The sequence below is a fragment of the Impatiens glandulifera genome, chromosome 3 (assembly GCF_907164915.1).
Source record: "Impatiens glandulifera chromosome 3, dImpGla2.1, whole genome shotgun sequence".
NCBI lineage: Eukaryota > Viridiplantae > Streptophyta > Magnoliopsida > Ericales > Balsaminaceae > Impatiens > Impatiens glandulifera.
Window position 1 is genome coordinate 23,544,291 of NC_061864.1, and position 27,014 is coordinate 23,571,304.

At 27.4% G+C, this 27,014-nt stretch overlaps 4 protein-coding genes across 4 annotated transcripts; all 4 read left to right on the top strand.

Moving 5' to 3' along the window:
* Positions 1–16,725: 16,725 nt before the first annotated feature.
* LOC124930026 (iridoid oxidase-like) lies at positions 16,726–17,715 on the top strand. Its single transcript, XM_047470396.1, has one exon. It carries the CDS (start codon positions 16,726–16,728, stop codon positions 17,713–17,715), a length of 990 nt encoding a protein of 329 aa, XP_047326352.1.
* A 62-nt stretch (positions 17,716–17,777) lies between these two features.
* LOC124932913 (iridoid oxidase-like) lies at positions 17,778–18,389 on the top strand. Its single transcript, XM_047473622.1, has one exon. It carries the CDS (start codon positions 17,781–17,783, stop codon positions 18,387–18,389), a length of 609 nt encoding a protein of 202 aa, XP_047329578.1. The 5' UTR covers positions 17,778–17,780.
* A 6,280-nt stretch (positions 18,390–24,669) lies between these two features.
* Positions 24,670–25,524, top strand: LOC124930027 (iridoid oxidase-like). The gene has a single exon (XM_047470397.1). The coding sequence runs from the start codon at positions 24,670–24,672 to the stop codon at positions 25,522–25,524; it is 855 nt and encodes a 284-aa protein (XP_047326353.1).
* Positions 25,525–25,564: 40 nt separating this feature from the next.
* Positions 25,565–26,337, top strand: LOC124930028 (iridoid oxidase-like). The gene is made up of 2 exons (XM_047470398.1): positions 25,565–25,636; positions 25,726–26,337. Exons 1-2 carry the CDS (start codon positions 25,565–25,567, stop codon positions 26,335–26,337), a joined length of 684 nt encoding a protein of 227 aa, XP_047326354.1.
* Positions 26,338–27,014: the final 677 nt, after the last annotated feature.

Consider the following 27,014-nt stretch of genomic DNA (forward strand, 5'->3'; position numbering starts at 1 on the left):
TATTAAACAAAACATAACCATAAATAATTAGTATAACAATATTATAGTAGAAGAATGTGAAATAAGTGAAAAATTGCGTTCAACTATTTGTTATTCAAAAGTTGAATGTTATTTAAAAATAGTTCAAAATTGATTTTAAAATAATCCAACTTGATTTTTACTTTAAATGTATTTTAAAATTGAGAAAAAGTGGCAAAATAAAACTAATTTAAGAAAATTAAAGGATTAGTTATTGGACAAGTTAACTTACAACATAATGATTTAGTGAGCTGCGAATTATTGTTAATGCAAAACTAGAATTCTTATTTAGCACAACTATTAATAAAACATCAAAATTAATTAAAAATGAATGTAACTTATTAAAATTTTATTTTATTTCAAAGTTGTAAAAAAAAAGAAATAGACCTCAATATTTCTTAATGCATAATAAGTTTTATAGTTTGTCTAGTTAAAATTAATATTATAAAATAAGTTGGAAAATTACGTTCAATTATTTATAATGAAAAATAAATTGCATAATTAATTATTTTAGAGGTAGTTCAAAATTGATTTTAAAATAGTTTAACTTAATTTTTAATTTAAATATATTTTAAAATTGCAACGTTTGCTAAAAACCATTAATGTACTGCTATATTTAACAAAAATTATTAATAAAACTTCAAATGTTTAGTTTTATTTTAATTCATAGTTGCGAAAAAACTTAAAAATACATCTTGTTTGTCTAGCTAACATTATGAATGTGAAATAAGTTGTAAAATTGAGTTTAAATATTTGTAATGTAAAATAAATTATAAAGTTATTTTAAAGATAGTTCAAATTTGATTTAAAAGTATTTTAACTTACTTTTACATTAAATATATTTTAGAATTGCGAAAAAGTTTGTAAATAACTACTAATTTATTGTTAATGCAAAAAATATTGATTAAAAATGAATGCAACTGTTCAATTTTATTTTATTTCAATGTTGAAAAAAAAAACTTAGAAAATAGAGTTGAATATTTCTAAGTTATATTTAAGTTATATAATTTGTCTAACTAGTTAAAACTAATTATACATTTCCATATTGTTTGTCGACTAATAATTTTGCAACTCATTTATTTCAAATTCACTCTGCTAAATGACCCTTCATTTTGTAAATACCAATATTTGTAATATTGCTATAACATATAAAATATTATTATCTACAATTGACCATAAATTGTTTGATGTTTTTATTTTTATTGTAAAACTTAATAAATAAGTTAAATTAAATTATGTTGTCTTATATTTGCAACTTAATTTTACAACATATATTTAAAGATTTGTTGCAAAACAAGTTACATATTAGCGTTAATAATATTTATTTTAAAATTAGTTGTATTCTAAAATAAGATTATGATTTTCTAACCTTTAGGGTCACCCATCATTTATATTTAGTTGTTATAAAAGTTGGTTAGATAGTTGGAATATTTATATATACAGTATTTAAAATATTTACAATATTTTTTTATTATCTATTCATATGGGTGTTGTTTTAAAATTTGTAATTATTATTTTTCTATAAAATGAAAATATTAATCATTCTTGATTATTTTAGTAATATTCTCTATGTGAAGTGTTTGAATTTTTTATTTTTTTTTAAATTAAAAAGACTAGCATGACATTTATAGTGATGACTTCCATTTAAATTCAAATTATTTTCAATAGAAATTGAACCCGTAATATTTTATTTTTTTAAATCCACTCTTATCACTAAAACCTTTGTGAGAAATCTTTTATTTATTTATTTATATTTGTTTTATCAATAATTAAATTGCAAAATAATGTCAAAATGTTCCACTATTTAGTATTTGTTATTTAGTATTTGTGTTTAATTTAAATTACATCTTTTCAAATTTTCTTATTAGTTATATTTTATTTGCAAATAAATAGAAATAATTAATTTTAAAGTGTTGTTTACTTATTATTATTTTTTAGTTAATTCTATATTTATATATATAAATTTTAAAAATAATTAATGTATAAAATACTTAATTATATATATAAATAATAATAATAATAATAATATATAACTAAAATTTTCAAATTAAACTTCTACATTCTCATAAACTCTCAATTTTATGAATTTATGAGTTATTAACGAATTTAATTAAATTTTAGTTTGAACGAGCCCAATATATTTTGTGAAGCCCAACTCCTTTTTTCTTCTTATTTTTTACACTTCTTCTCTTTTATTTGTTTTTTTTTTCAGATTTTCTTATTTATAAATAGTTTTTAGCATTTTATGAACTTAATCTAAAATATCAGCTTTTTTTTCTTTTTCTTTTAAGTTTTTTCATTTATGAACGGAAGATGTTGATCTTCTCGTGTAACACATTGTAATTTGACTTTTGCAACAATTGTATTTTGTAGCTAAAATGATGGGTTCTAGACTACTTTATATTCTTTTAGACCAACTCCATCCAAACCAAACGTGAAACACGCCTATGCAAACTCCTTTTTTTTTTTTTTCTCAAAATAGTCATGAAGTTTATAAATAATTTATTTTTTATATTATTTATTTTTTTATATTTAATTTAGTTCTTTAACTGTTAATTTAAATAAATTTTATATTTAATTTTTTTATATAATTTTTTTATATATATAATTTTTTTTGTTTTTATCCTATATATTTTTATTAATATTTTTAAATATGATAAATTTACAATCATGAACAATATTAATAAAAACTAAAAAATTACAAAAACAATTAGGAAAAATAAAAAACAACCGTTGTAAGCTATAAAATTGAAAAAAAAGACATTTAAATTACTAGATCAGTACTCAAAAATAAAAATTACATTTCCACCATAATTAAAAATAAAACATAAATAATAAAAATTTACTACAATCAATAAAATAAAATTAATAATCTGGTAAATTATAACTAGTTTCTCAAATATTGTTGAGATATAGGGAAAATGTACCGGTTATCATCCTTTTCTTTAATGGGTGTGGGTTTAGAAAAATATTAGGTGTGTTTGATAACCCTGGAATTGACATTGGAATTTGAATTGGAGGGTCCAATTCTAATTCTTATGTTTGTTAGACACTTTAATATTAAGAATTGGAATTGGAATTAGAATTCCAATGGAATTTAATATAATGTAATTTGATAGTTCTCAATTCCAATATTTTTAGGTCGGAATTTAATTCCAAATTAACACGTTTTTCATTTTTTTGACATGTTTAACACGTTTTTCACACGTTTAATATATTTTCATATTTTGGCACGTTTAACACGTTTTTGACAAATCTAACACGTTTTTTACGTCATTGACACGTTTAACACATTTTTGACACATTTAACACGATTTTCACGTTTTTAAAACGTTTAATACGTTTTGACATGTTTAACACGTTTTTGGCACGTTTAACATGTTTTAACCCATTTAACACGTTTTTCACTTTCTTGACACGTTTAACACGTATTTGACACATTTAACACGTTTAACATGTTCTTGACACGTTTAACACGTCCTTGACACGTTTAACACGTCCTTGACACGTTTAACACGTCCTTGACACGTTTAACACGTCCTTGACACGTTTAACACGTCCTTGTCGCGTTTAACACGTCCTTGACGCGTTTAACACGTCCTTGACGCGTTTAACACGTCCTTGACGCGTTTAACACGTCCTTGACGCGTTTAACACGTCCTTGACGCGTTTAACACGTCCTTGACGCGTTTAACACGTCCTTGACGCGTTTAACACGTCCTTGACACGTTTAACACATCCTTGACACATTTAACACGTCCTTGACACGTTTAACACATTTAACAAGATTTTCACGTTTTTAACACGTTTAACACGTTTTTTGCACGCTTAACACGTTTTGGCAAATCAAACACGTTTTTGATACGTTTAACACGTTTTTATACATTTAACACGTTTTTCACGTTCTTGACACGTTTAACACGTTTTTAACACATTTAACACGTTTTTAACACGTTTAACACGTTTTGGACACATTTAACACGTTTTTCACGTACTTGACACGTTTAACACGTTTTTGACACATTTAACACATTTTCACGTCCTTGACACGTTTAACACGTTTTGACACATTTAACACGTTTTTCACGTCCTTGACACGTTTAACACGTCCTTGACACATTTAACACGTTTTTGACATGTTTAACACGTTTTTGGCACGTTTAACACATTTTTGACACGTTTAACACGTTTTGACACATTTAACACATTTTTCACGTTCTTGACACGTTTAACACGTTTTGACACATTTAACACGTTTTCACGTCCTTGACATGTTTAACACATCCTTGACACGTTTAACACGTTTTTGCACGTTTAACAAGTTTTTCACTTATTTGGCACGTTTAACACATTTTTTATACGTTTAACACATTTTTACATTTTTGACATGTTTAACATGTTTTAAACCTATCAAAACGTGTGAAAAACATGTTAAACGTATTAAAATGTCAAAAACGTGTTAAATGTGCCAAAACGTGAAAAGCGTGTTAAAAATGTGAATAATGTGTGAAAACGTGTGAAAACGTTAAAAACGTGTGAAAAACGTGTTAAACTTGCCAAAACGTGAAAACATATTGAACGTGTCAAAAATGTGAAAAACGTTTTAGACATGCCAAAAATGTGTTTAACGTCCCAAAAACGTGAAAAACATGTTAAACGTGTGAAAACCGTGTTAAATGTGAAAAGGGTGTGAAAACATGTTCAACGTGTTAAAAGTGTGAAAAACATGTGAAAAACGTGTTAAATGTGGCAAAATGTGAAAAAACGTGTCAAAATGTGTAAAACGTGTTAGACATGCCAAAAACGTGTTGAACGTGTGAAAAACGTGAAAAACATGTTAAACGTGTGAAAAACGTATTAAACATGTTCAAAACGTGCCAAAACGTGAAAAACGTGTTAAACTTGTTGAATTGTGTGAAAACGTGAAAAATGTGTGAAAAACGTGAAAATCATGTTGAACTTGTTAAAACGTGTAAAAACATGAAAACGTGTTAAACTTGTTAAAACGTGTGAAAAACGTATGAAAACGTGTTAAAACGTGTGAAAGACGTGAAAAACGTCAAAAATGTGTTAAAACGTGTGAAAAACGTGTGAAAACATGAAAAACGTGTGAAAAACGTAAAAAATGTGTGATAATGTGTGAAAAACGTGTTAAATGTGCCAAAATGTAAAAAAATGTGTTAAACGTGTCAAAAATGTGTAAAACGTGTTAGATATGCCAAAAACGTGTTAAACGTGTCAAGAATGTGTAAAACGTGTTAGATATGCCAAAAACGTGTTAAACGTGAAAAATATGTTAAACGTGTGAAAAACGAATTAAACATGTTTAAAATGTGCCAAAAACGTGAAAAAACGTGTTAAACTTGTTAAAAAGTGTGAAAAACATGTTAAACGTATTAAAAATGTCAAAAACGTGTTAAGCATACCAAAAACGTGAAAAACATGTTAAACGTGTGAAAATGTGTTTTAAGTGTGAAAATGTGTTAAAAATGTCAAAAACGTGTAAAAATGTGTTAAACATGTCAAAAACGTGTTAAACATGTCAAAAACGTATTAAACGTGCCAAAAACATGAAAACATATTTAAAAAGTTTATATTTTGAACCAATATTTTATTTTACAAACATAAGAATTGAAATTGAATTACAATTTTATAATTTTTCCAAACATATGAATTGAATTGTAATTCAATGCAATTATCATGGAATTGGAATTAGAATTCCAATGTCAATTCCAATTCCAATTCGAATTCCCCCTCATCAAACATACCCTTATAGTTTAATTTATAAATTGATAAATATATAGGTAGTTATTAAAAAAGTTAAAAAGTTGATATAAAAAAAATATTTTTAGAATTTTCTATTTCTTTTGAGTTTGAAAATGAGTTTTTGGGTTAAAGATGAATTATGTTTGTTTGATGGGATACTTAGTGTATTTTGAGTTTGAGAATATATATATGAGTTGGAAACGGTCTTAGATACAAGTGTAATTGATAAATATTGTATTTTGTTTTAATGGTGTATTTTTTTTTATCTGTTTAGATTACACTTTTATGAATAATTTTTTTTTTTTTTTTTTTTTTTAAAAGAAGGAAGTTATTATATTCCTTTGTTTAATTTTCTCTTCGTTCAAATATGAACGTAGTTTCAGAAATAATTTTTTCTCTCAAAGCTCATTTTCTCTTGTTTGATTTTCCAAATTATGATAATTGTGTTTTATTTGCACATTTGGCACTCTTTCATTTGTATGGGTAACATTTATTTATTTATTTATTTATTTATTCTAATGACATACTTTTATTCAATGATTTGTTATTTAAAACTAGTGAAAAATTCAACTGATTTTGGATCGTTGAGTATTTATTGTCTAAAAAGTCATATTTATTACTAGAGCTATTTTATCTTTATTATCATATTATCAACTGATCATTTAATGATGGGAATTGTAATGGGAACGGGTTAGTATTATATTATTATAAGAAGATAGATACAAATAAAATCAAATAATTTAAAATCACTCACTACAAATTAGTTTCAAATCACTACAAATTAGTTTCAAATCACGAATCAGATATAGAAAAAACAAAAATAAATAATTTCAAATTACATATTACAAATTAATTTTAAATCACGAGTTAAATACATAAATAAATTAAACATTATGGAGACTTCGTCTCATAATAGTGTTTTTATTTTTGGTAGAATACAAACAAGTGTCTAATCTGAATAAAGTGTTATGCGTTGATAAGATATAAATAATTTTCATGTAAGATATTGCTACAAGTTGTTTGCTATAACGATTCCATATAATTTTTGTTGGAAATAAAAACTTTGAGAGTCAAAGAATCCATTCAATATCTTGTTTTTTGGATGGAGCGTTATTTATGGTAGAATTCTGACGGATGATATGAATGAAAAAAGTTGTAATATGATTAGTCGTATGTGTCACAAAGAGGTTGAATCAACAACTCACTTATTTTTTCATTGTCAATAAGTGACTAGTATTTGATGTATTTTGTGTAATATTACTAGAATTCATTAATTGGTGATGTCCGAGTTTTTGATGATTAGTGAAAAGTTTAGATTAATGTGACTGATATGATAGACCTATATATTTGGGTTATCATTCCAAATATTATTTAGTGGACTATCTGGTTTGGAGAGAAATCGTTGAACTTTTAATGATCGTAATCGTCTGATTTGTATCATTCATAAAACTATTATTATGATTTTTCTGAGATTTGTTCAGAAAAATCAATAGAGTCTATCGACGAGTTAATCTTTTCTTCTCGAAGATTTATGAGCTCGATAAATTATTGAGTACCGTTTTTTATTTTTTATTTTACATGTCATGTTTTGTGGTTATGCTTAAACAATTTTTCTCATTTTTAATATATATGAATATTTAAAAAAAAAATAGTTTGATGTCACCTATACATGTGTCACAAAGAGGTTGAATCAACAACTTACTTATTTTTTCATTGTCAATAAGTGACTAGTATTTGATGTATTTTGTGTAATATTACTAGAATTCATTAATTGGTGATGTCCGAGTTTTTGATGATTAGTGAAAAGTTTAGATTAATGTGACTGATATGATAGACCTATATATTTGGGTTATCATTCCAAATATTATTTAGTGGACTATCTGGTTTGGAGAGAAATCGTTGAACTTTTAATGATCGTAATCGTCTGATTTGTATCATTCATAAAACTATTATTATGATTTTTCTGAGATTTGTTCAGAAAAATCAATAGAGTCTATCGACGAGTTAATCTTTTCTTCTCGAAGATTTATGAGCTCGACAAATTATTGAGTACCGTTTTTTATTTTTTATTTTACATGTCATGTTTTGTGGTTATGCTTAAACAATTTTTCTCATTTTTAATATATATGAATATTTTAAAAAAAAATAGTTTGATGTCACCTATACACTAATCCTAATGAGTAATGATAGGTAACGCAAATCTGGGGCCGCGAATGTCCGCGAAAATAGAATATTCCTTTAAACAGCGAATATTCTTTCTCCTTTTACTAATTATTTTTTTTCTATTCTACTGATTAATTTATCCTATTATCACAATTAATTATTTCACTAATTTTTTTTATATTTATTATCTCTCATTTAACTGGTAAATAACACTTTACTTGTATTTATTAATTAATTTTTTTTTTCACTAAACTCTAAATTCTAAACTCTAAACCCTAAATTTTAAACCCTAAATCCTAAATCATAAATTCTAAACTCTAAATCCTAAATCATAAACCCTAATTAATATTATTGTTTAGTTGAACTATGAATTTATCTCTTTTATTTTTTTTATATTTTTATGCCTTTTTAATTTCTTTATTTATCAAATATATTTTATTTATTCTTTATGCTCTCTTTTTTCTTTTTCTCATTATTTTTTTAATCACTTATTAATATTTTTTTTTTAGTTTTATTATTTATAAATGTTTATCTAATATTTCTATTCTCACGTTAATTATTTTCTCTCCATAATTGGTGGTGACTAATTATTAATAAATTAACTTAATAGAGATATTAATTAGGGTTTAGGATTTAGAGTTTACAGTTTAGGGTTTACAATTTAGGGTTTACAGTTTAGGGTTTAAATAAATTAATTAGTGAGATAAATTAATTGATTATTGAGAGAGAGAAAAAGATAAATTAATAGAGAGAGAAATTAATTAATATAAAGAGAGAATATTCCGTTTTTAAATGGATTATTCTATTTTCGCGGACATTCGCGGCCCCACGTTCCCTATCATTACTCATACACTAATATATATATATATATATATAATAATGTATAATTGAAAATGAATGCATTATTTAATATATATATATATATATAATGAATATTTGGATCGGATTGTGGGTTGACCCGTTCATAAACATAAAACTGTAAAATATAAAATTTAAAATATTATATATATTTCAAACTTTCAACCTAACCAAACAAATACAACTATTAAATATATAAAAAATAAACAGTAAAAAAAAAGAGTTTAGTCAAATAAGAAAGAAATTGACCCATTTCCTTATTTTTATTTTAATAATAAATATAAATAAATTAATTAATAATTAAAATTTATTTAAAATAATAATAAAAATCAACATTAATATTATAATAATAATTAATTCATATATATATAATAAACCTTAGTAAAAATATTAATAAATTTTAAAAATTAAATTTAAATATACTAAAATAATAAGTATTTATTAAATATTTTAAAAATACAAATAGTTCTATATATATATATATATATATATATATATATATATATATATATATAAACGTATTTTTTTTTGTAAATCATATAAATATAAATATACAATCTTAATTGATCTAGTGGTTGAAGTGTTAATGATACATAATGAAGACCATGGTTCAAATCCTGTTATGTACAATTTTAAACTATTAAAAAATATTGATGATTATTATGTGACATAAAAATGTTAGTTTATCGAAGTGAGGGGATGGTTAGATGCGAATGATATTGGTTAAAGTTTGATGACATTCATAAAATTAGAGGTCGATTAGGATACATGATTATGTAGGGAGATGATTTATTGTTTGTTGATATGATCAAAGTGAATGTGTAAGGTCACAAGATTAAATATCAATTGGTTAGTCGAAGTGAGTATACTACACGATGCGAGGTTAACTAAGTCAATTGAGGTATATAAAAAATATGAAATGAGATTGTTGGTTAGTCGAAGTAAGTATGTCACACGATGATGTCCGATTATGGTGGATAAATGTGAAATGAGATGGGTTGATTAGTAGTTGATCCGCCCATAAACTTAAAACGGTTAAAAATAAAATTAAAAATATTATATATATGTTTTGAACTTGCAACATAACCAAATAAGTACAACTTTTAACCAACTATTTAATTCATTCGTGTATATATATATATATAATATATATATATATATAATATATGTATATAAATATGAAATGAGATTGTTGGTTAGTCGAAGTGAGTATGTCACATGATGATGTCCGATTATGGTGGATAAATGTGAAATAAGATGGGCTGGTTTGTAGTTGATCCGTCCATAAACTTAAAACGATTAAAGATAAAATTAAAAATATTATATATATATTTTGAACTTGCAACCTAACCAAATAAATACAACTTTTAACCAACTCTTTAATTCATATATATATATATATATATATATATATATATATATATATATATATATATATATATATATATATATATATATATATATATATATAAAAAAGAGTTTAGTTAATTAAGAAAGAAATTGATACATTTTTTTATTTTTATTTTAATAATAAATTTAAATAAATAAAATTAATAATACAAAATTTATTTAAAAAAATAATAATATTCAATATTAATATAATAATAATAATAATTAATTCATATATATATATATATAATAAAACTTGATGAAAAAATTAATAAAATTTAAAAATAAATATTTAATTTAAATATACTAAAATAATTATTTTATTAAATATTTTAAAAATAAAAATATTATATATATATATATATATATATATATATATATATATATATATAAAACCTTATTTTTTTAATTGTCAGCCATATAAATTATAAATATAAATTAACAATTTTAATTGGTCTAGTGGTTGAAGTGTTAATGATACATAATGAAGACCATGGTTTAAATCTTGTTATGTACAATTTAAAATATTAAAAAACATTAATGATTATTATGTGAAATAAAATTGTTAGTTTATCGAAGTGAGGAACTGGTTAAATACGAATGGTATTGGCTAAAGTTTGCGATAAAATTGGTGGATAAGTAATTGACATTCACAAAATTAGAAGTCGATTGAGATAGATGATTATGGAAGGAGATGGTTTATTGTTTGTTGATATGATCGAAGTGAAAATGTTAATGTCACAAGATTAGAGGTCAATGGGTTAGTCAAAATGAGTATGCCACACGATGAAAGGTCGATTAGGGATTTGTGTGCCAAAGTGAAGGTAAAAGAGATTGGAAATGTACCAAAGTAAAAAATTTAAGGTCATGATAAATGATGTCCAATTAGATAGATAAATGTGAAATAGGATGGGCTAGTTAGTGGTTGACCCATCCAAAAACTTAAAATAATTAATTATAAAATTTAAAATGTTATATGTATATTTCGAATTTGCAACATAATCAAACAAGTACAACCTTTTAACAAATTCTTTAAATTCTTTCATAAAATTTAGTTAATTATGAAAGAAATTAACACATTTTTTATTTTTTATTTTAATAATAAATATAAGTAAATAAAATTAATATTTCAAAATTTATTTAAAACAATAATAAATTTCAACAATAATTAGTTCATATATATATATATAATAATAATAATAATAATAATAAACCTTAGTGAAAAACTTAATAATATTTTTTAAAAAAATATTTAATTTAAATATATTAAAATAGTAAGTATTTATTAAATATTAAAAAAATACAAATATTATATATATAAACGTATTTTTTAATTGTTAGTCATATAAATCAACAATCTTAATTGGTGAAATGGTTGAAGTGTGTTAATGATACATAATGAAGATTATGGTTCAAATCTTCTTATGTATAATTTTAAACTATTAAAAAATATTGATGATTATTATGTGAAATAAAAATGTTAGTTTATCGAAGTGAGGAGATGGTTTGATGCGAATGATATTGGTTAAAGTTTGCAATGAAATTGGTGGATGAGTAAATGAGATTCACAAAATTAGAGGTCGATTGAGATGGATGATTATAGAATGAGATAGTTTATTTTTTGTTGAATTGATCAAAGTGAAAGTGTAAGGTCACAAGATTAGAGGTGATGAGAGGTTGATTAAGTCAATTGAGGTAGATAAAAATATGGAATAAGATGGTTGGTTAGTCGAAGTGAATATGCTATATGATGAAAGGTCGATTGGGGATTTGTGTTTCAAATTGAGAGTAAGAGAGATTAGTAAATGTACCAAAGTGAAAGTTTAAGGTTAGTGTATGAGATGTCCAATTATGGTGAATAAATGTGAAATGAAATGGGATGGTTAGTCGAAGTGAGAATAAGTAAATCGGGTAGGCTATTGTAAAATATGTGAGGAGATGAATTGTTTTACCGAAATGATAGTAAAGTCTCGAGATGAGAGGTCGATTGAGATTAGTGGAATAAGAATGTGGAATGAAATGGTTTTAGTTAATCGAAGTAAGTAAGGTCTATCTGGATCGCCGGGTCAAGAGTTGTGCTTAATTTAGATATATATGTGAGAGTAATGGATATTTGGATCGGATTGTGGGTTAGCTTATCCATAAACTTAAAATAGTTAAAAATAAAATTTAAAATGTTATAGGTATGTTTTAAACTTGTAACCTAATAAAATAAGTACAACAATTTATCTCACTAGGCTAATAAGACTTAATATTTTAAATGTAACACTAAATTTGATAAACGTGATACATTATTAACAATATAAATTTAATTTTTTAACTACTAATCTATATATTTAATAATGCTTAATTTCAAAGTCACTGAATTATCAGGTCGATAGTGGTTTATTTAAATATATATGTGAGAGTAAATGAATATTTGGATCGGATTGTGGGTTGACCCTCCCACTAAATTAAAACAGATAAAAATAAAATTAAACATATTATATATATATTTTAAACATGCAACCAAACAAAACAAATACAATCATTTAACAAATCCTTTAATATATATATATATATATATATATATATATATATATATATATATATATATATATATATATATATATATATATATATATTTAAAAAGATAGTTTAGTTAATTATAAAAAATGATATATTTCTTATTTTTATTTTAATAACAAATTAAAATAAATAAAATTAATAATTCAAAATTTATTTAAAAAAATTATAAAAAATCAACATTAATATAATAATAATAATACATTCATATATATAATAAACCTTAGTGAAAAAATTAATAAATTTTAAAAATAAATATTTAATTTAAATATATTAAAATAATAAGTATTTATTAAATATTTTAAAAATACAAATATTATATATATTTTTTAATTGTTAATCATATAAATTATATATGCATACACAAAATTATAAATATAAATCAACAATTTTAAGTGATCTTATAGTTAAAGTGTTAATGATACATAATGAAGACTATGGTTAGAATAATAAACGTTAATAGTGAAAAAGATAGTTTAGGTAATTATGAAAGAAATTGACACATTTGTTTATTTTTATTTTTATTTTTATTTTAATAATAAATATAAATAAATAAAATTCAAAATTTATTTAAAACAATAATAAAATTCAACATTAATATAATATAATATATATATATATATATATATATATATATATATATATATATATATATATATATATATATAAACCTTAGTGAAAATTAATAAATTTTAAAAATAAATATTTAATTAAAATATATTCAAATGATAAATATTTATTAAATATTTTTAAAATACAAATATTATCTATATATATATATAATTATTTTTTAATTGTTAGTCATATAAATTATATATGCATACACAAAATTATAAATATAAATCAACAATCTTAATCTTATGTGGTTTAGTGGTTAAGTGTTAATGCTACATAATTGGAAGGAAATGGTTTATTGTTTTTTGATTGGATCAAAATGGAAGTGTAAGGTCACAAGATTAGAGATCAAATGAGGTAGATAAAAATATGGAATGAAATGGTTGGTTAGTCGAAGTGAGTATGTCACATGAAGAGAAGTCGACTATGTAAATTTAAGTGGATAAAAATATGGAATGAGATAGTTGGTTAGTCAAAGTGAGTATGCCACACGATGAGAGGTCGATTGGGGATTGATGTGTCAAAGTGAGGGTAAAAGAGATTGGTAATGTACCTAAGTGAAAGTTTAAGATCACGGTATGAGATGTCCGATCAGGGTGGATAAATGTGAAATGAGATGGGTTGGTGAGTCGAAGTGATGATAAGTAAGTCGTGTTGTTTATTGTAAAATATGTGAGGAGATAGATTGTTTGACCGAAATGAAAGTAAAGTCTCAAGCTAGAGATCGATTAAGATTAGTGGGATAAAAATGTGGAATGAGATGGTTTTGGTTAATCAAAGTAAGTAAGGTCACGATATGAGAAGCCGATTGGGGGATTGATGGTTCAAAGTAAGGGTACAACAGATTGGTAATGTTGGAGATGGTTGATTTGACTGACATAAAATTGTGTAAATATGATAGGTTGATTATGGTGTGGATAAATGTGTAATGAGATGGTTAGTTATCCGAAGTGAGGATAAAAAAGTCGGGTTGTATATTGTAAAATATGTGAGGAGATGAGTCATGAGATAAGAGGTTAGTTGGGAATTGGTGACCAAAGTGAAGAGTAAAAGAGACTGGTGATGCTGAAGATGGTTGATTTAACCGAAGTGAAAGTGTAAGGTTACATATGAGAGGTCGATTCTTGGGATGGATAAATGTGGAATGAGATGGATTATTAACCGAATTGATGATAAAGAACTTCGGGTTCTATATTATAAAATATGTTACAAGATGAGTTGTTTGAAGAAGTGATAGCAAGGTCTCGAGATGAGAGGTCGATTGTGAATTGATGGATAAATATGAAATGAGATGGTTAATTAGTCAAAGTGAAAGTAAGGTAAAGAAATGGGAGGTCAATTGAGATGGATAAATGTGGAATGAAATGTATGGTTAGTCGAAGTAAGGATAAAAATGTCAGGTTGTGAATTATAAAATATGTGAAAAGATGAGTTGTTTGATAAAATGAATGTAAGTTTTTCGAGAGAATAGAGGTCAATTTTGATTGGTAGATAAATACGGAATGAGATGATTTTTGATTAGTCGAAGTGAAAGTAATGTAAAGAGATAGAGGTTGATTGGAAAAAAAATTGTTATTGGTGGTTAAAATATGCAGAAGATTAGTTGTTTGACCGAAGTGAAAATTAAGATTACGAAATAAGAAGTTCGATTTGAATTGGTAGATAAATGTGAAATGAGATGGTTGGTGAGTTTGAGTGCTTTAATTAAGGTCACAAGATGAGAGGTCGATTAAGCATTGATGGGGTAAATGAGGGTAAAAAATAGATTAGTAATGTTTAAGATTTTTGATTTGACTAAAATGAAAGTGTAAGGTCACGATATGAGAGGTTCATTAAAAAAAACATATGTGATGAGATATGTGAGAAGATGAGTTATTTCATCGAACTGAATAAAATGTGTAATGAAAGTGTTTTATTTTTTATTTTAATATATTATTCGTGATTTATTATGAATTTTAAACATTGATATACATATTATTATAATTTTTTTAATTAATTTTTTGTGTGTATATTTTTATCTTTGTGGATCATACGAGAATTTTCCTAGTTTAGTTAATATAATTTTAAAATAATATAGGATTTATTTAAATAATTCAGGTTGATCACTTATCATTTTCAATTCTTTCAATTTATCCAATTTATTTGTTAAATGCTCAAATATTTTTTATTTTATTTATTATCAAAAATATATTTATATATTAATACTTAATTTTTAAAGTGTCTATATTGTTGGGTCGAGAGTTGTGGTTAATTTGAATATGTATGTAAGAGTAATGGATAATTGGATCGGGTCATAGGTTGACCCGCCCACTCAAAAGCTTGAACAATTAAATAAAAATGTAATATACACAAGTTTTGAATTTACAACCTCACAATATAAGTTTAACATTTTAACCAATTAGGCTAATATCACTTTATATTTTAAAAAAAACTTCAAAATTAATAACATTAACATTTTAAATAATTAAATTAATAATATTTTTAATTCGTTTATATAATTTATTATATATATATATATATAACACTCCATATATATAATTGTTAGTTATATCAATTATATATTCATACATAAATTTATAAAAAGAAATCAACAATTTTAAGTGGTGTAATTGTTAAATGTTCATTCTACACAATAAAGATCGAGGGCACCCAGTGCAAATTTGTAATAATTATAAAGAGGGATTAAGAAATATGTTTGTTGGTTGATGGAAGTGAGTTGTTAAGTGGGTGAGAATAATATTGTTGTTTGTTAGAAATGAGTTGATAAAACTCAGTAAAGAGAAGATAGTTGGGTAATATAGAATATGTTGCCTAACGAGAGTGACTTGGTAAGAGAGTGACTTGGTAAGTGAGTTAAAATAAAATTGTTGGTCGACCAAAAGCTCGATAAAGAAGAGATGGTTGACTAATAAGGAATATGTTGTTGATTGATGAAAATAAGTCGGTAAATAAATGAGGATAAAATTGTTATTTTGTTTTTAACCGTAAAAATTACAAAAATCTTACTAGTTATTATATTAACTTATTATGCAATGAGAACACATTTATAATTCAAACTAACTCATATCATTCGGTACGCAACTCTAGGAATAAGTAAATAAATAAATACGCACAATCATGGGCACGCAAACTAATTTTGACAATATAGGCTTAAAGCTGAAATAATTTGTAAACAGATAAAGTATTGACAATATATTATATATGTTTTTTATTAATCAAATGTTAGTTCTACCAAAAAATTATAATAATTTTTTCTATGTGATCATTTAAAATTTGTATTGGCTATATATAATATACATGCAATTGGGAACATGCATTGCTTAGAGAAATTAAGAGCATAAGTTCTGAAAAATGGATTGGACTTGGAGTTGTTCTATTTCTGGGCTGAGTCTTATACTATCAGGGCCTCTTCTGATCATCATTCTCTTTCTCTACCATTCCCGGAGGAGGCAGGCGGAGGCGCATGATTCTGGTAAACTCCGGCCACCAGGTCCATTGGGGTGGCCGGTGGTAGGCAATATTTTTGACCTCGGAGAACTGCCACATCAGACCTTGTGTAAGCTCCGGGATAAGTTCGGGCCAGTGATTTGGCTACAGTTAGGATCAGTCGGAACTGTTGCTGTCAACTCGGCCGATGCCGCGGCCAAGCTATTCAAGAACCACGACCTAGCCTTCTCCGACCGTAAATGCCCGGATGCACTAACTGCCCACGGTTACAATCATGGGTCAATGGCCATTGGAAACTACGGGTCCTACTGGCGCGTAGTCAAGAGGATTGGAGTCACGGAATTCAACACGGCGAAGAGAGTGAACGAGAGTGTCCATGTCCGAAGAAAGTGTGTGGATAACATGATCCTCTGGATCGAAGAAGCGGCCATGGAATCTTATTCAAGTGGGCGGAAGGGGGAGATAGAGATTGCCCATTTTCTATTCCTAATGGCTTTCAATGTGGTGGGGAATATGATATTCTCGGAGGATATGCTAGAATCCAAGAATATTAAAGGGAAAGAGTTCTTTGATTCCATGAGTAAGTTCATGGTGTGGACTGCAAAGCCTAACTTATCAGATTATTTCCCGATGTTGAAGAGATTAGATCTCTTGGGAATAAAGAAGGGGATGATGAAGGATATGGGAACATGTTTGAAGATGGTGGAGAATTTTGTGAAGGAGAGGGTGGTTCAAGAGGAGAGATTCAAGAGTAGAGAAGATTATAACCGAAAGAAGGATTTCCTTGATGTTCTAATGGAGTTCCAAGGTGACAATAGAGAAGGGCTTAGCAGGGTTTCCGAGGAAAACCTCAATATCCTTATTATGGTATATCTTGTTTTGTATACCATTTAAAATTGTGTTTGGTGTTCCAATCTTATTGAAAACAAGTGGATTGAACTAACAAAGTTTTATAGGAAATGTTTTTTGCAGGATCCGAGACCACAAGTAACTCGATCGAGTGGCTAATGTCAGAGCTACTAAACCACCCCAATTGCATGATGAAGTTGAAAGATGAGCTCGATAGAATAGTGGGAAGGGGAAGAAAAATAGAAGAAAGCGATATCGATGAACTCTCATATTTGCAAGCGTGTGTGAAAGAAGCCTTAAGATTGCACCCTCCACTACCCATGCTCCTCCCAAGGAATTCAATGGAAGACACGAATTACAATGGCTACTTCATACCCAAAGGCACACAAGTCTTAGTAAATGCCTATGCAATAGGGAGAGATCCTGAAGTATGGGATAACCCCTTGGATTTTAAACCCGAGAGGTTCCTCGACAAGAACATAGAGCTAGTTGGTCAACATTTTGGGTTGATTCCTTTCGGGGCGGGCAGAAGGATATGTATGGGTTATGCTTTGGGACAAAGAGTGCTTCATCTTGTCACCGCGACTCTTATCCACACGTTCGACTGGAAAGTAGGAGATTCGACAACTCCTGGGATGATTGACATGAACGAAAAGATGGGGATAACAGTAAGAAAATTGATTCCCTTAAAAATCATACCTACGAAACGAGAACTCTAAACTTATCATTGTATTCTTGTTTCCACGAATAAATATTTGTTTAAATATTAAAGCACTTAGACATGTCATTTTATGCTATTTCAATATCATTCTCAAATCTAATACATAGTTGATGAAACAAAGCGTCTAGTATACATCTTCTCCATAATAGCTTAAAATAAATCATGTTATACCATTGGTTTTTTTTTTTTTTTTGTTTTTATACAAACGAGAGAATGATGATTTTTTTTATTCAAATAAACAATTCATTTTTAACACTTGGAATGAAACTTTTTCTATAACTTGCTATATTGAATTGACACTATTTTTTTTCAATTTTTGTCGAATTCTGTAATCAATGATTATTCTTGAAGTATTATTTCCTCCTTCATTGCATTGTAATTCATTTTGATACTATTTTATTCTCTATTTAGTTTTGGATAATAACACATTATTAATTTCCTTTATAATTCTTCATTGCTTCAATTTGTTGATGGGGATGTAAAGAGAAAATCACTGTATCTCAGATGGGGACCATTACTATTACAAAATTAGCAATATATCAGTTATTTTGGTTTGAATAATTCTAATTTATTCCTTTCATAAAATTAAAAATTATTATTTAAGGTATCTTCACTTTATATTCATGACAAATACACGCGTAAACCCATAAACTTGATTTCACATTAGATTATTTGGCTTATATTAAAGATGACATTGACACAATTAATTATTATACTAGTCAAACATAAATTCTAACAAACTCACATTGGGTCATGTTTGTACAAAAATAAACGTGTCAACAATAATACGTCCAAAGTTTTGTGTCATCTCAATTGCATATTGTATAAATAAACTTATCAATTAATTATATCATAATAAGACCAAAGAACTCGTCGTTGTATTTAATCACAACTAGACCCAACAATGATCATATTAATCATTATAATTACTTAACAAATCATATCACGAATGTGATGTGTCAATTTTCAATTGGTGTGAGATCAAACTTTTCACATTATTGTACATAATGTCTTTAAACATTATAATAACTGAAAAGCAAAAGTGTATACACATACTTTAAAGTCATAGAATAACAATTTAATCTAAACTCCCACTTAAATTAAAATAACAATTTAATCTAAACTCCCACTTAAATTAAAATACTCAAATAATAAAATACTCATGTGAGTAGTTTGCTCATGAAAGATTTTGGATACCAAGCCTTTTGTAAGAGAATCCGCTAACATTAAGTTTGTTCATATATGTTATATATTTAATTGTTTATTTCTTTACTATTTCTTTAACAATAAGAAATTTAATGTCAATAAATTTTGACTTTGTGGTAGTCCTATTTTTATTTTAATACAATACAATTGATTTCTTGTCACCGTACAATTTTAGTGATCTTTCAATTCCTTCCATAATACGTAATTCCTTAACAAAATTTCATAGCCATAGACCATGATTTGATTCCAACTTTTATGATAGAGGAAGTTACAACTTTTATGATAGAGGAAGTTACAAGTTTTTGTTTAGCACTCTTCCAAGATATATCTCCTCCAACTAACTGATAAACATAGTCGAAAGTTAATTTTCTACTATATTAACATCCTGCAAATTCAGAGTCAGAATACTCAATGATCTCAAACTGATTTGACATTTGATATATGAGCATGTAATCTATTGTTTTCTTTAAATATCTCATAACCATTTTGGTTGCTTTCCAATGATCTATTCCTACGTTACTAAGATATCTTTCTAGAACTCCAAATATATACGTAATATTAGAACGCATGCATACTTGAGCATACATCAAACTCCCAATAACCGAAGCATAGAAAATTGATTAATGTCTTCAATCTCAATATTTCTTTTTGGGTATTTATTGAGACTAACTTTGTCTCATTTAGCGACAGGGGTATCTAAAGGTTTATTATCCAACATTCCATACATTTAAAGCACTATATCAATATAGTTTCTTTCAGATAACCCATATCGAGAACGATCTCGAAATATTTGGATTCCTAATACAAATGAATTTTCGCTAGGATCTTTCATTCAAAGATTCTTTGATAAAAATATCTTAGTTTTATACAAATGCATAAAAAGTGGTATGTCATCAACATACAATACCAAAAAAATAGGTTTATTTCCAATAATATTTTTATATACACATTCATCGACGATATTTGCCTCGAAATCAAATGAGAAAATAACTTGATGAAATTCATGATATCATTGACGAGAAGCATGCATGTCTGAGCCAATAAATAAATTTTCTCAATTTACATACCATATGCTTTGAGTCTCCCGACACAAATTTCTAGATGCACCATATAGATTGTTTCTTCAATTTCTCCATTGACAAACGCCGTTTTGACATCCATTTGATGAAGCTCCATATCAAAATGTGCAATGAGTTCCATGAATATCCTAAAAGAGCCCTTCTATAAAATTATAGAAAATGTCTCTTTAAAGTCAATCCCTTCCATTTAAAAATAACATTTTGCTACAAGACAAGCCTTATGTTTGTCAACATTTCCCTATGAATTCCGTTTGATTTTATAAATTAATTTATAACCAACATATTTTTTCCTTCAAGTAAGGGGACAAGTTCCCAAACTTTATCGACTTGCATAGATTTATACTCTTCGTTCATTGCACAAATTCACTTTTCAGAATTTGTATCCTTCATAGAGGGTGATCTTCCATTATACCACCACTATCCTCATTTTCTTGAAGAAAACTATATAATCATTTAATTTAGCAGTTATGTTTTCTCTAGTGGATCTCTTAAAATCATCTTGAGTTATACCACCACTATCCTCATTTTCTTGAAGAAAACTATATAATCATTTAATTTAGCAGTTATGCTAGTGGATCTCTTAAAATCATCTTGAGGTTGTTCTTGAGGTTGTTGAGTTTGTTTTTCATGAGTTTGTTTAATGTCTTGTTGCTCTTGAATTTGAATTTGATCATCAATAGAAATAAAATCCATATCACTGTAAAAATTATTTGGGATATGAATCAAGAATCCAAATTATCTTAACAAAGTCATTTCTATCATCAAACACAATATCTTCAAAATAATATTGCAGTTCCCGTCTAAAAAATTGTTTTTAATTTGGGATCAAATTTCCTTTCATTCAGCCTATAAGACCTTGGCTCAGCAGGACATCCCCAAACATGGAAATGCATTAAACTATGTTTCTAACTAGTCCAAAGCTCATGAAGGTACTCGTAGGTTGCAGTCTTACCATGTCCTTAAAAGTGTGAAGTGTGTCTTACCATGTCCTTAAAAGTGTGAAGTGTGATTATACATTCCACTCACACCATTCATTCTAGGTTACACCATTCATTCTAGGTGAATCTGACATGGTGTATTGTGGGACAATCTCACACTCCTTTAGGTATCTAGGAAAAGTCATGGATGTTATATATTCACATGAACCGTCATATTTACCGTAATATTCACCACCACAATCATATTATTTGATATTGACTTTTCATGAATTAGAAATATATATGCAGTCATCATCTATAAATGATAACTCTAAGACGTTAATTAAATGATAACTCTAAAACGTTAATTGCCCTCCAAATAAATAATGATATCTCAATTTGTCCATATGCCTTATTTGTGATTCCCATCTCCCACATAAATGTGTCTTTCAACACCCCTCATTACTTAGGTTAATTCCCATCTCCCACATAAATGTGTCTTTCAACACCCCTCATTACTTAGGTTAGTAGTAACACTAGAGTCTAACCACAAAGTGTTTTGGTACTGAATCAAAATTAACTCTAAAACAGACTAAATTAAAAAAATGTATTTTTCTTAGCACACCAAATACAGTACTTAAGATATTCATCTTTATAATTTTTAAATTAAGGTTGAGCTTGAGTTTCTTTCTTTTGTGTTAGAAATTTATCATTAGCAGGCTCATTTTTTCTCTAACAAGTTAGAGTAACAAAATCTAATATTTAAACATTAGCATAATAAACAAAGACTTTCATTCATCATCAATAATTTAAAAGCTCACATAATTCTCTTGTCATTTAAGATTAATTGAAAATAAATGATAACATATCATATTCTTATAAAAATATTTTTTTTCATATTTACACATTCTCCATACATCTGTATAATAGAAAAGAGGGAGAGAGCTAACTTTCTTTAGAACTAGTGTATATCGTCTTCTAACCAAAAGTCCTCCTCAATATTTCTTATTCTTATCTGGATGAACTAAACACGCTAAGTAAAAAAATCACAACTTTGTGCAACTAGATCAAATGTCATATATTTATCGATAAAACAACAATTTTTAACAAAATTTAGAAATCTGTATCAAAACTATATTTATACTTTATAAGATTTTTATGTTTAGTTACTGTAATATCGTAATAACTTAATAATAAGTTATCTGGCTATAAATCAAGACTAGTGTCACTAGTCTTTGAATTGATACATGGGCCATCAACCAAGATATAAAGGTCTGCGTTAATGCGTCAACCAATATAAACAACACTCAAGTTACATATAGTTCATTATTCAAGTCTAGAGTAATAAAATAGTTCAATCGTCATATTTATTTAAAGCCTTGTTTTCAAGACCAAACATACCAAATTTCATTTTAATGTCAAAATAAGAAGCCATATCAAACTATCTTAAAATAATTTTATAAACTATCGTTTTATCAAACTATCTCAAAATCATTTCATAAACTATCATTTTAACTAACTTGTCTTAAATCATTTTTATACAACTGTCATAAAATTATCATCAACATATACATATATTACACAGCATTTTGAATCAACCTGTTGTATTTTACCCTGAAATAGTAATACATATTATAAAAATCAATATTTCAATATGATGAAACTTGTGCCTAAAATAATCATGATATATATATATTTTTAAATTGAACTTTAGTAAGAGTAAATTTCTTACTTTAATTTCAATATAACTTCTATTATTTTTTCTTCCAACCAAACCAAAGCTTTAACCTTTATCTCCAGTCTATAGTTAAGAAGTAAATGACATGGTGCTTTCTTATTACTATGCATGGAAGGTAACGAGTTAATTATAATTTCGCTTACCTATGTCACTAATTCTTATTAGAAATATCCCACTTGTCCTTTATCATGAATTCCACTTATCTCCATTAGAATATTCCACTTGTCATATCATATAACAATTATAATTTCACTCATCTATATCACTAATCCTTATTAGAAATATACCACTTGTCCTTTATCATAAATTCCACTTATCTCCATTAGAATATTCCACTTGTCATATACCCTCTCATATAACACTTATCTTCATTAAATTATGCCATTTCTTACGGAACTCACTTGACACCCATCTCCCTTACAACAAAGTATATGTCGTCTACAAATGAAGACACTTATAATTTATATATGAAATCATTTTTTTTTAATTTTGTATTTTAAATTCAGATATTACAAACTTTATCTTGTCATTTTTTTTATTATCCAATTTTTTTGTTAAACAACAATAATATGTTTGATTTTTTTATTAAATTTATACATGATAACTTATTAACTAAAATTACTATAATAATTTATTCACACTTATAATTCAAACTAACTGATATAATATAATTCAAATAATGGTTCATAGTTTGTTGACAATTTTTACAATATAAGTAAAATTAAAATATTTTGTAAACAGATTTGATTAGGGATGACAATAATCGGTTTAGGGTGGGATGCATTTACTATCCACACCCTGTTTTATTTTGAATTTTTTTATATAATTTCCGTCCTGTTCGGTTTTGAAAAAAATCTCGTAGAGCACCGTTTATACCATATTATTTTAAAAAAATTATTATAAAATGATATAAAAGATTTTTTTAATATATTATAATATATTAAAAATTCATAATATTATAAAGAAATAAATATAATAGAGAACTAAATATATTAGTGATTTTATATATTTAATTGTGTATATAGTACGGGGCAGAATACACAAATATTATCCATGTCCTATCCCAGTAAACTATCGATCAAATCGGAGAAAACCATCCCTAAACATGGTATTTCGGTTCGTTTAGTGCGAAGCGATATCAACTTATCATTCTTATTCGTATATTAGATAGTATGATGCTACAATAATATATGTTTTCTATTAACAAAGGTTAGTTTAGAAAGAAAAAGAATATATATATATATATATATATATATATATATATATATATATATATATATATATATATATATATATATATATATATATTGCTTAGAGAAAGTGCATAAGTTCTGAAAAATGGATTGGATTTGGAGTTGTTCTATTTCGATGCTGAGTCTTATACTGTCGGGGCCTCTTCTGATCATCATTCTCTTTCTCTACCAGGCCCGGAGGAGGCAGGCGGAGGCGCATGATTCTGGTAAACTCCGGCCACCAGGTCCTCCGGGATGGCCGGTGGTAGGCAACATATTTGACCTCGGAGAACTTCCACATCAGACCTTGTGTAAGCTCCGGGATAAGTTCGGGCCTGTGATTTGGCTACAGTTAGGATCGGTCGGAACCGTTGCAGTCAACTCGGCCGATGCTGCGGCCAAGCTATTCAAGAACCACGACCGAGTCTTCTCCGACCGTAAATGCCCGGATGCACTAACTGCCCACGGTTTTAATCATGGGTCAATGGCCATTGGAAACTACGGGTCCTACTGGCGCGTAGTCAAGAGGATTGGAGTCACGGAATTCAACACGGCAAAGAGAGTGAACGAGACTGTCCATGTCCGAAGAAAGTGTGTGGATAACATGATCCTTTGGATCGAAGAAGCGGCCATGGAATCTTATTCAAGTGGGCGGAAGGGGGAGATAGAGATTGCCCATTTTCTATTCCTAATGGCTTTCAATGTGGTGGGGAATATGATATTCTCGGAGGATATGCTAGAATCCAAGAATGATAAAGGGAAAGAGTTCTTTGATTCCATGAGTAAGATCATGGTGTGGACTGCAAAGCCTAACTTATCCGATTATTTCCCAATGTTGAAGAGATTAGATCTCTTGGGAATAAAGAAGGGGATGATGAAGGATATGGGAACATGCATGTTTGAAGATGGTGGAGAATTTTGTGAAGGAGAGGGTGGTTCAAGAGGAGAGATTCAAGAGTAGAGAAGATTATAACCGGAAGAAGGATTTCCTTGATGTTCTAATGGAGTTCCAAGGTGACAATAGAGAAGGGCTTAGCAGAGTTTCCGAGGAAAACCTCAATATCCTTATTATGGTATATCTTGTTTTGTATACCATTTAAAATTGTGTTTGGTGTTCCAATCTTATTGAAAACAAGTGGATTGAACTAACAAACTTTTATAGGAAATGTTTTTTGCAGGATCCGAGACCACAAGTAACTCGATCGAGTGGCTAATGTCAGAGCTACTAAACCACCCCAATTGCATGATGAAGTTGAAAGATGAGCTCGATAGAATAGTGGGAAGGGGAAGAAAAATAGAAGAAAGCGATATCGATAAACTCTCATATTTGCAAGCGTGTGTGAAAGAAGCCTTAAGATTGCACCCTCCACTACCCATGCTCCACCCAAGGAATTCAATGGAAGACACGAATTACAATGGCTACTTCATACCCAAAGGCACACAAGTCTTAGTAAATGCCTATGCAATAGGGAGAGATCCTGAAGTATGGGATGACCCCTTGGATTTTAAACCCGAGAGGTTCCTCGACAAGAACATAGAGCTAGTTGGTCAACATTTTGGGTTGATTCCTTTCGGGGCGGGCAGAAGGATATGTATGGGTTATGCTTTGGGACAAAGAGTGCTTCATCTTGTCACCGCGACTCTTATCCACACGTTCGACTGGAAAGTAGGAGATTCGACAACTCCTGGGATGATTGACATGAACGAAAAGATGGGGATAACAGTAAGAAAATTGATTCCCTTAAAAATCATACCTACGAAACGAGTACTCTAAACTTATCATTGTATTCTTGTTTCCACGAATAAATATTTAAAGCACTTAGACATGTCATGTTATGCTATTTCTATATCATTCTCAAATCTAATACCATAGTTGATGAAACAAAGCGTCTAGTATATATCTTAAAATAAATCATGTTACACCATTGGGATTTTTTTTATATACAAAAGAGAGAATGATGATTTTTTTTTTTCAAATAAACAATTCATTTTTAACACTTGGAATGAAACTTTTTCTATAACTTGCTATATTGAATTAACACTAATTTTTTTTTTTCAATTTTTGTGGAATTCTGTAATCAATGATTATTCTTGAAGTTTTATTTCCTCCTTCATTGCATTGTAATTCATTTTGATAGTATTTTATTCTCTATTTAGTTTTGGATAATAACACATTATTAATTTTCTTTATAATTCTTCATTGCTTCAATTTGTTGATGGGAACGTAAATAGAAAATCACGGTATCTCAAATGGGGACATCGTCCCCGTGCCCTTCCCAAGAGGGATGGGCGTGTTCGCGTATGCATCGATTTTCTCAATCTCAATAAAGCATGTTCCCTAAGATGATTTTCCGCTGCCGAACATTGATTTGCTCGTGGACAAGACTATTGTGAAAGTCTGCCTACTATACTACTATTATTATGATTTGCCTACGATTGAGAATTCTCGTC